The sequence below is a fragment of the Lactuca serriola genome, chromosome 1, assembly GCF_051521515.1.
Source record: "Lactuca serriola cultivar US96UC23 chromosome 1, Lser_US96UC23_V15, whole genome shotgun sequence".
Classification (NCBI taxonomy): domain Eukaryota; kingdom Viridiplantae; phylum Streptophyta; class Magnoliopsida; order Asterales; family Asteraceae; genus Lactuca; species Lactuca serriola.
The window spans coordinates 180,311,326-180,322,999 of record NC_136408.1 but is presented as its reverse complement, the minus strand read 5'-3'; the positions used below and the strand labels follow the sequence as shown (position 1 = coordinate 180,322,999).

The 11,674-nt window shown below is 30.2% G+C and overlaps 1 protein-coding gene across 1 annotated transcript; it reads left to right on the top strand.

The window, feature by feature from the left end:
- The first annotated feature begins 6,327 nt into the window (after positions 1–6,327).
- On the top strand, positions 6,328–9,754 carry LOC145101769 (uncharacterized). The gene is made up of 6 exons (XM_079039048.1): positions 6,328–6,671; positions 8,231–8,404; positions 8,511–8,672; positions 8,764–8,970; positions 9,071–9,196; positions 9,335–9,754. Exons 1-6 carry the CDS (start codon positions 6,411–6,413, stop codon positions 9,485–9,487), a joined length of 1,083 nt encoding a protein of 360 aa, XP_078895174.1. The 5' UTR covers positions 6,328–6,410; the 3' UTR covers positions 9,488–9,754.
- The last annotated feature ends 1,920 nt before the right edge of the window (positions 9,755–11,674 follow it).

Below are 11,674 nucleotides of genomic sequence, written 5' to 3'. Positions count from 1 at the left end.
ATAGTGAAATTTCCATTCGTTATCTTCCCATAACCCTTGACTTTGCATTTGTGATTATTACCAAACTTAACCACTCCTCCATTTTCTAGGCTTCGAAAATCATGCAAGTTTTCCTTCTTCCCAGTCATGTGACGTGAGCAACCGCTATCAATGTACCACTTGTTATCATATTGCTCGTCACAAAGTACCTACAATCATTGGAAAAATTTAGGTACCCAAGCTTTGTTGGGTCCATTCATATTAGGTTTATGATTTAATTGTAAAGTACAACCATTAACCCAATCATATACTTTGGTTTTGAAACTGTCAATAAATCTAACATTTTCATTCGAAGGGTCAGATATATGAGTTTTTATTATTTTCAAATTTTCACTAATTTCACCCTTCGCATCTTGAGTTTGTGATTTTTCACTTTTTGCTCTTGTGACTGGCTGCCAAACTTTAACTGATATATTTGACTCTTTGGATGATGAACTACCATTCGTTGAAGGATTAACATATTTGTCATACGCCTCATGTATCTGTTCTTTCGAAAACTTACTTGATTGGTATATTTTTCCTTTTCCTTCCAACCAATGATCAATATTTCTCTTTGTTGTTATTCCCTTTGCATATGATACTTTGTCAACTTGTTTCTTCAAAGGATTATAACATTTTGCTGAATTTGGAACATAATCAACTTTTGGTTTTGAAAGATATGATTCATGATAAGATGTCTTGTTTTGAAACTTTGAAGTTTGATTTCCAACCTTTTTCTGAAAAAAATTTCTTGGTATTGTAGATTTTATTTCATTTGAAACTTTTGAATTTTTATTTGAAAACAAAGCACTTTTCTTTTCAAAAATTTGAGATTTTGATTTTTCTTTAAAAACTTTTCTTCTTTTTGAAAAATTTGTTGATCTCATTTTTGATGGTTCAACAGTTTGCCAAAAAATTGTTTTCCTTGCTTGACGTTTCGAAATATTATTTTCCTTTGAAAAATTTTCTACTTAAGCTTTAAATTCTTTTGAATTTAATTTTATCACTTTGTTAATTGTTTTAACATCAGTTTTAACATCTTCGTGCTTTGAAAACATATTTGCAGTTGGGACAACTTCCTTCTTTTCAACTTTTGACTTTTCAATCCATACTCTTTTTGGTTTATAATGTTGAAATTTATATGAATTCTTTGTAAGATTATTTTCAACTGTACTTTGATTTGAAAAGAATCATTCATTTGATGTTTGCATATTGTCTTCCACAACCATCTTTTTGAATTCAGGTTTTATATTTTCAACATTACCTGTTGTTACGAAGACTTGATTTGGGAACAAAATATCATCAGTGCATTTGAAGATTGGATAAACAACAGTATTCGATTCAAGAAAATGAGCACCTTTTTCACTAAGAATCTTCTCATATTCTTGTGTATCCAAATAGACTTGACCAACAACCACTCGAGGAATTTCAATTTCTTTCAACCTTTAATTTGACTTTGTATTTGAATTTTCTTCCTCATTGTCACTATCATCAGTTTGACTCTCATGTATTTCCACAAACTCCATATCACAAACTTTCAAAGTTGAGGGTTTATCAGTTTCAATTTTCATTAATAAATCGTCACATTTTTCTTTCCTTTTAAATGAATTTGCAACATTTATGACAGACAACTGTGAACAATCTACATCTTCTAAATCACTAATTTCACTAATATTATCAGAATTATCTTCAATATTAGCAATATTAGTTTCACTATTAGATGTAGAATTCTCAGTCTTTTTCAAAATTCGAAGTTGTTCTGATTTAGTTAAGGTTTCATTTACAATTTTTACTAAATCATCAGCATCAAGATAATCTTCGACTTTTGCAATTCCATATCTAAACCTATCATCTGGAACTTTGTTAAAATCAGAAATTTCTTTTTCACAATCATATGAAATACTATCAACCTTAGCTCTATCATAAGCTAAAAAAGGTAGTAATTTTCTATGTTGTTCCTTACTTATTTCACATGAATGATGTAACTCAGTTAATTTTCCATACAATCTTTTTGCTGAATTACAAAAAACATTTCTCTGAGCTAACAACAAGTTTATTTCTTTTCCTAATTTTTCTCTATCCTCCATGATATTTGAAACTTGCAATTGTAAGTAATCAATCCTAGTGACTTTTGAATCCAACATTTTTCTCGTCTCTAGTAATTGATCACTTAACTTTTTTGCTTCATTGCTAGCAGACACAATGATTGAATCAAAGTAAGTAACAGTTTCATCAAAAGATACTAGCTCAGAATTATATGCAGAAACTGGAATGTTAAATGATTCAAGAATGTTACGTACCTTGGTAGTCATGGGCGACTTGTCAGTAGACTTCGAAACGAAGCATTGCCCACACACTTCGTCAATCTGTTCATCATCTGATTCCTCTTCCATTTTTGCATACATGGCTCCATGAGTTGGATTTTTCATCTCTTCATCATCTGAACCCGAAGACCATATTTGATATGTTCCATCCGATTCAGTTTCTCCATGAGCCACCAATGACAAATTCTTCGCTTTCTTCTTTACTTCCTCTAGTTTCTCAGTGTAGTAAGCTTCATCCTTTGTTTTACTCTTCTTTTCTTCCTTCTTCCTCAACAGGCAATCTACTGCCAAATGATTTGCTCCATAGCAATAATGACAATTGATCCCTGTATCACCTTTCAATAGCATCTTCATTTGCTCCATCTCATTCTTCGAATTTGTCTTCATTTCTATTTTCTTTTCATCCAGTTTGTTTTTGTTCTCAAAGCTACCCTTCGAATCTGATGACTTCTTTGGATTAAAAGGTTTCTTAAAAAATTTCTTTACTCTATTGTTTGAGTAAAAAGCAACAGCCTCATCATCAGAATTCATCAAAAAACCTTCTTCTTCATCATACTTCAATTTTTCACTTTCTCTTTCTGAAACCTTCGAAACTAGAGCCAAAGGACCACCAAGACTTGCTATAGCTTCTTCAGCTATTTCATTAACTTCATTTTCATGAGATTTTAATTGATTGTACAAGTCATTCAAAGTCGAAGTATCAAAACTTTGTTGATTTTTCACTATCATGCTCACACTTCTCCACTCCTTTCGAAGTCCCATTACAAATATCAAATTGTACTCCATTTGTGACCTTATTATACTATAACGATTACAACAATAGATTAACTCGTTGAACCTATCATAGTATGCTTCAATATACTCATTTTCATTCTGTCTGAAATCTTTGAGTTCTACCAGGCATTGTTTCACAGATGTGATCTTCGTCTTTTCACTCCCTTGAAATTTGTCTTTGAGATTGTTCCAGATTTCTTTAGCTGTTTTGCATGTTCTGACATAATTGTACACAACAGGAGGCAACACACCTCTTAATTCCCTCATGCATTTCTTCTCCAGACGTTTTAAACGATCGGTTTGATTATCAACTTCTGAACTGCTTGAAGACATGCCGATTGGCTGAACTTGTGCAGGTTGATTGATTTCTCCTGAGATACATTTCCATAATTCTGCATCCAATCCGTTCAAGTAATCTTCCATACGATCTGCCCACTGATCATAATATTCTGGAATAAGCATTGGAATTTTTGTGGATGATCCAAGCAAATGAGAAAATGATGTCATCGAATTCAGATTGAATGACGCCATTGTTGTACGGACAAAAACTTCAAGATGATACTAAACTTTTGAGAATTTTGAAAATCAAATTGTATAATTCAATTTAGAATTACACACCGAACACTCGATTAACAAATATTTTTGCAGAATCAAATCCTAGATTGAGATCTAAATGAAATTTTCAAATTCAAAAAGGACGGAAACTTTTTGAATCAAACAGTAGATTCAAAAACCTTTTTGATCGAATGAAAATCAGATCACTGAAAGGATTCCTGCTCTGATACCAATTGATGAGATTTGAAATCGAGTTTAAAGATCAATTCACGTAAGAATTAAGAAAGAAGAAACACGATGAACACGAGAGTAAATATAATATTTGTTCAGCTCATATTATGCTTTTGATTTTACAGAGTACAAAGGGATTCTCTGTAAAGAGTATGTGAAAGTTAAGTACTCACTCAGTACAGTCTCCTATTTATAGGAGTACAAAAGCATAACAAAATACTAAGGACTAGACATTCAGACTATTCATTTAAATGCCTTAGTAAATATAACATTACATCCGAAGATTCTACTTACGAAGATTAGAGATCCTTCGTAACCATACAACTAACACTTCGACTTATTACAACATTTATACCCTAACACTTTTAGATTTTTTTTTTGTCAACTTTGTCCCTCATTTTTTAGCTATTTTGAAACTTTTTGTCATTTTAATCAAAATTTTTATATTTTTTAGGAACTTTTTAATATTCAAAGTTTGGCCACAAAACTTTAAGGAATTGACAATTTTGGCTATTTTTTTAAAAACTTGCTAATTCCAACGCCGTTAATTCTTTAAGCATTTTAACACTTTTGGTCCTTACAGTCAAAACTTTTCCATTTTTTCATAAAAACACAAAAACACGGCCGGGGCGAAGCCCGGATTTTTTTGCTAGTTAATATTAAATTTATTACTCAACTTTTATTTGTTATTTGTTGTTATTTAAATTGAGTTTGTATAATTCTATTTAGTCGTTTTGAATTTAATTGTTTTACTAACAAAATCTTGTTCTTAATTAAGATTGTTTTATATTTTGTAAAATCATAATCATAAGATCGGATCGAGATAAGATAATCCCACCAAAATAAAATAGTCTCCAAAATTTCCCGAATGATCTTGTTTTCGCACCGACCGTTATAATTTGTTATTGATTGGGACATCATAAAGCAATATTTTATTGTTCCAAACCACAAAATCTAGAAAGAAAATATCTTAAACATGAAAATTGAGAAATAAAATATATGGTCATATACAACTAAAGACTTAAGATTAAAAAAACTATAACATAAGTGTTATGGTGCCCTGTCCAAATCATCAAGACAAATGGTTGAAGTTATGAATGAAACTTCTTGGATATTGTATTGTGTTAAGATCTTAAGATCAGATCAATATTAATATCTTAACAACCATGGTTTTTACATTTGAATGTGTATTTTTCATTTATATATTTTAGAACAATAATTTTTTATTTAATAACTTTTTTATTTTAGAGATATAAAAACCAATTCAATTTATTACCTATAAATTGCTTAGTTTGCTTTATATGTCTAATAATATTTTTAAAGTTATCGTATAAAAAAGTATAAAAATATACAAGACAAATATATAAAAATGGTTAATAAATAGAATGAATACTTTCATAAATCTAAATAATATATATATATATATATATATATATATATATATATATATATATATATATATATATATATATATATTGCATATATTTCAAGGTTAAATTATTTACGATTTTTGTGTCTAAATTTTTTAGACTTTGTAACGTGGCATACTCCGAGTATGTTTACTAGGTGTACCACCCTCAGTACCCACTAGGTAATTGGGAATGAGGGGAGGGAAGAGGGGAGTGATGATGCTAATGAAGCCCTAAACATTTTTTGTGTGGTTGTGTGATATTTATAACTAATAACATCATAAGTAATTGGATTTAACCTTATTTTCTTTTGGTATAAGTAGTAGAACAAATTTTTGTTGGATATCTCAAAATTCCTATGAAGTTTCAAAAAAAAAAAAAAAAGATAAATAGGAAGAGGAAAAATAAACATGAAAAAAATATGTGGCGTTTGTTATATATTTGTGGAGACAGAAAATCATGAAAAGGAATTTTAAAATATAAATTTTCATACTAAATGGTCAATTAAGATTTACGTGAAATTTATGTGTTTTCTAAGATATAAATCGTCCAAAAATGAGCATTTTAGTAAATATTAAGCCCTATAAAGAAAAGTTAACATGTTTTTTTTTTAATCTATCTGAATTCTCATTTCTCAAACGCCTAAATCCTAAAAAATAATAAACAAAATCAAACAATTTTAAAATAATTGTTACGAACCACATATTGGACCATATAATCCACACACTTGTAATCATCTCATACGATACTTTTTGGAATAGTGTCTCTTTTCACCCAACGTGTCCACCATTCATTTCGAACCACGTCTCCCAATGTTGCTAATGGCATGAAAGACATGCATTACTATTTTTTTTTTACTTTTTTCGACGTAACGTCATGGAGTTTAGTATTTTTCACATGCGTATATTCACAAATCCATGACTTCAGTATGTATACTATCAACATAAAAGTAAATGTGTGGCCTATCTCTATAATAGAATTCCCCACCACCATTATAAAAATCTTCACCTCAACACCATAAATGCATGCTTGTAGTCGAGCACTTGTTCTTCAACTTTCTATAGAAAAGAGAACATCACAACAGTGATTAATTAGTGAAATGGAGCTACCTCTGATCGATCTGGCGCCATATGTGGACGTAGTGACCGGAAAATTTAGCTGCGACGAGCTCCTCCATCCAGAACTGAAGAAGGTGTGTTCGGAGGTTAGTCGGAGCTTCAGAGAAACCGGAGCTCTGCTCGTTAGAGACCCGAGATGCCCAAATGAAGATAATGATCGGTTTATTGATATGATGGAGAAGTACTTCGAACAGCCGGAGGAAGTTAAGCGTCTTCAGGAGCGTCCTCACCAGCATTATCAGGTCACAATCATCTCCGAATCCTATAATACATAATCTATTAGATTGGACTCAGGTTCTCTTAGATGCATCTTACAACAGTAGAACTACCTCCTAACGTGTAAAAAATTGTAGCTATGCGTCTAAAACGGGTCGGATCATTACGTCACGTAGAGATTCGCTATCTTTATAATATCGTGAGCAAACAACAAAAGGATTATAATATAAATCTTTAAAAGGATTATAATTCATTTTTAAAATAAATATCTGTTTACAACCATATATATTATATGATAAGTGCACTCGACTTATAACGTCCATTAAAGTTTAAAAATACATATATTAAATTTTAAAATAAACACAATTTGACAAAAAAGATATAATATAAATCTTTAAAGGGATTATAATTCATTTTTGGAATAAATATCTGTTTACAACCATATAGATGATAAGTGCACTCGACTTATAACGTCCATTAAAGTTTATCAATAATATTAATTGTTATGTATGTATACCTTGTTAAAGTTCATATATATATATATATATATATATATATATATATATATATATATATATATATATATATATATATATATATATATATATATATATGAGATGGTTATTTTTGTGTGACCGTGATACATTTTTTTTTGTAATTAAATATTCTAATATTCTAGTATTCATAAAACTATAATATGTAATATTTTAATATTCTAAAACAATATTGTTGATATATTTTCAATTAAAATATTCTATAACATATAACATTAGAATATTATGCATATTATTTTTTTATGAACTATAATTGAACATTTCAGGAGAAAAAATTGGTTTCATGATCTCATAAATTGGGTCTGTCTCAAATTAACTTACACACACACACACACATATATATATATATATATATATATATATATATATATATATATATATATATATATATATCTTTACTATCTTATAAAACAAATCCCACTATTTCTAAAAATAGATTGAATAAAATAATAATATTTTTTTAAGACGTCTAAATCATTAAGCTAATTGTATAACTAATCACTAATAAAATAATATTAAAATTTAAAGAAACTCCTATAAATCTTCTCTTCCAAAGTTTTGACCATATCTTTTTTCATCTAAATAAATACTCAACATTCTATAATTTGGTCATTTCATGAATTTTCTTTATTTTTAATATGACATGTTTCTTAAAACAAACTAATGATTGAATTGAAAATAATCATTCTCCATCGAAAAAAAATTAATTGTCGAAACAAACTCTTTGTCGTCCGCCGCTTTGCGCGGGTAAACGGCTAGTATATATATATATATATATATATATATATATATATATATATATATATATATATATATATATATATATATATATATATATATATATATATATTCTCTTATCACCAATGATAAATTCTAATTTGTTTTTGTCAAGTGAATAGAATTGTGGGGTGAAACGGGTTGAATTATGATCAAAGAGCAATTGCTTCGACTGTTTTAAAACTGTAGTTTATCATAAAATTATATTTGAAAATCCAATTAAATTGTAAATTAAATTCTATTTCATGGATCAGGTTGGTTCGACGCCGGGGGGAGTCGAGATTCCCCGGAGTTTGGTAGATATGGAAATGCAAAAGAATCTGAGAGCACTGCCCAAAGATCGTCGGCCTGCTATTCCAACTGGCCCTGACCTCAAGTCCCGATACATGTGGAGGGTTGGCCCTCGGCCATCCAATACTCGTTTCAAGGTTCACTCTATATCTCTTATAGTTTTCGTATCCTTAATTAGCTATAGATTATACAATATTGTCGTTCATGTGTATTAATTATATATTATCTCATGCATTCATGTAGGAATTGAACTCTGCGCCAGTCCTACCAGAAGGCTTCCCTGAGTGGAAAAAGATCATGGATTCATGGGGATTTAAAATGATATCCACAGTAGAGGCTGTTGCTGAATTGGCTGCAATAGGATTTGACCTACCAAAGGATTCATTCACTAATCTAATGAAGCTCGTGAGTCGGTTTATTTAATTTATCTTTTTATTATAGAGAGATGTATAAATGATATACAGTATTAATTTAAATATGGATGGTTGCATTTCAGGGCCCACATCTTCTTGCTCCAACAGGAAGTGACCTTGGACGTCATGGAGAAGAGGGAACAGTGTTTGCTGCATATCATTACGACATCAACTTTCTAACAATTCACTACAAGAGTAAGTTCCCCGGTCTATTTATTTGGCTAAGGAACGGGGAGAGAGTTGAAGTGAATGTTCCAGACGGGTGTCTTCTTATTCAAGCTGGAAAACAGGTACTATATATAAAGTTATATATCAAACAAGAAGATGCATATTGTATGATATGTTCATGCTAACCCAAATTGTGTTACTCCCTCTATTATCTATATATAGTTGGAATGGATGACTGCTGGTGACTGTAAGGCCGGTATGCATGAAGTTGTGGTAACTCAAAAAACAATCGATGCAGTTAATGCTGCAAAACGAGAAAATCGATGCCTCTGGAGGGTATCCTCAACAGTGAGTAATTAATTAACATCGCTTTTTAATTAGCCACCCACCCATGCATTTACACTTTTAAAATATTTTGCTATCATATGGAACAAATATAACGCAATCAATCTGATTACTTGTCACTTGTGAAATTTTTGTTGGTAGCTATTTTCCAACGTAGCATCTGATGCTGTGTTGAAGCCGTTGGGTCATTTTGCAAAATCTCCAACTGCTGATAAGTATCCGGCCATGTATGCTGGAGAATATTTTGAGAAGGAGCTTGCTGTCATTAATCTTAAAGGAAAGGACGGGGCGTAAAGGAAAGAACGGGGCATATATAATTACGGGAGACTTTTGGTGTCTGTAAGATGGTGTGGTGAATAAACCAATTACAATTGAAGGACATTTGTGTTTGTTTGGGCTCAAGTTTGGTGTATTAATTAATTGTTGCGTAATGAAGGATTGTAAACATATCTAAATTAAAGCGTGCTTCGTATGTGTATAAGTTACGAATATGTACTTATAGTATGAATAAAATATCCTTTTTGTCTGTGTACGACAAATATATGGACACAATTTCACTAAGACCTACGTTTATTATCATGGCCTACCATTCCAAGCTCCAACTAAATTAAAATCTCCAAAGGATTTATGATATCTTCTCCCAAATCATGCGTATATGTTTATTTCTTCGTCGTTAAGGTTTACACCTTCACGCACCACTACACAGGTTTCCTGTATATTGAAGGATAAACCTATCCTTTGCATCGACGATTTGATCCTACACTAATGAAGGTTGTATTAAAAAGGTAATGTATGTTTCACCATATAAATTAAAAAATTGCATATTTTATGAAAAGCAAAAGACATCTTTCATGGCAGTAAAATATTCCACTAAATTATATTATATGGTCGAGGAACAAGCCACCGATATCTTTACCGTAGACATGGGTCCAACCTGAAAAAATTTCCATTTTTTTCGATGTTGAATATGTGTTGGAATAAATAAAAAAAAAAAACAAAAACAATAATGCACAGATAATCGCAAGCAAAAAGCTTGTGGTCAAATTAATTCTAAAAATCAGTTTGAACCGGTTGGTGAAACTGGTTGGATCAATAATTAGGTAAAAGAATAGTTTAACCAATATCCGTTTTACGCTTATTTTGGAACCGGAACGAAACGATTGATTTTATAAAAACCTAGTTAAACTGGTTAAATTTAATCGTTAAAACATATATAGTTGAATCTATTGAATTAAATAAAAAAACATGGAAATGAGACATTTTACATAAGAGTCTTTTTCTAATCTATTAACTTTTCAAACTACGGATGCTAAATTCTTGGTTATATATATATATATATATATATATATATATATATATATATATATATATATATATATATATATATATATATATATATATATATATATACTAGCCGTTTACCCGCGCAAAACGACGGGTGAGAAATAGTTTCTTTTGACAATAATTTTCATTTGAGAATTTGTTATATTTCAAGGAATACAAAATATATACAGTGTTATTGGACGGTTTTGCAACAAAGAATAGTTATAACACACATAATGAATAAGAGAATAAATTCTTAGTGTGCATGTTATTTTGATTGCCGTTCCCTTTAGAAATTAGGGTATATTTTATTGTTTTTCTTGGTTTGACCTGTTCTTTCACTAAATTGACGAACAAAAAAGTCAAGGGGATGTGCAACAGGAAAGTTTTGTGAGTTATAAATTAGATTTTTTTTAAATGTCAAAAAAAAAAAAAAAGTCTTCGTTTGCACTTTAAAGAATATGGATTTAAACACATGATCGGTAAAAGTAAAAGAAAATGGCTACACTTTGAGGGTAATGCAAGTACATCATGTTTCTAAGTGTATTGCAAGTAAGTTGCTAACATAGGTACAAATATAGAACTACATTTCTAGAACATGGGATTCTATTGCCAATAAAATATATAAGTACATTGCTATCAAGGGACAAAAAATATATGGGTTGCTATTATGAGTAAAACATTACATAATCATGTGATACTTTGAACATAGAACTATACATAATTTTACGTAGGTCATGACATCACCTTCCATCCTATGTCAAAACCTTGTACAAATCCTAAAAGCCTTCTATATATTGACAAACTATTCTATACCAACCTTCGCACATTGAAGTGGTATCATCGCCTTCTTTTTCTTCTCCTGAAATGGTATCATCGCCTTCTTTTTCTTCTCTTCCCTCTCCTTCCGCCCCTTCATCATGCACCAGTAAAGAAACCAACTTTTAAAGTAAAATTGTAAATAAAACTAAAATTCACCCATTCTAATAAGGCATATATTTTAAAATCACAACCGACATCTAAAGTAGGATGCTTAAACAAACAAATTATAATAGGTCGCTATTTTAGAGTATAAATTATCAACTTTTTTGAAATTAAAGTTCGCTTCTATATATGTAATGGTCAATAAAACTTTATAATAAATTTTTATAAGGCATT

Coding starts and splice junctions, on each gene's coding strand:
- LOC145101769 (XM_079039048.1), top strand. CDS start 6,411: ATGGAGCTACCTCTGATCGATCTGGCGCCATATGTGGACGTAGTGACC. Junction 6,672..8,230: donor GTCCTCACCAGCATTATCAG/GTCACAATCATC, acceptor TTCATGGATCAG/GTTGGTTCGACGCCGGGGGG. Junction 8,405..8,510: donor CATCCAATACTCGTTTCAAG/GTTCACTCTATA, acceptor GCATTCATGTAG/GAATTGAACTCTGCGCCAGT.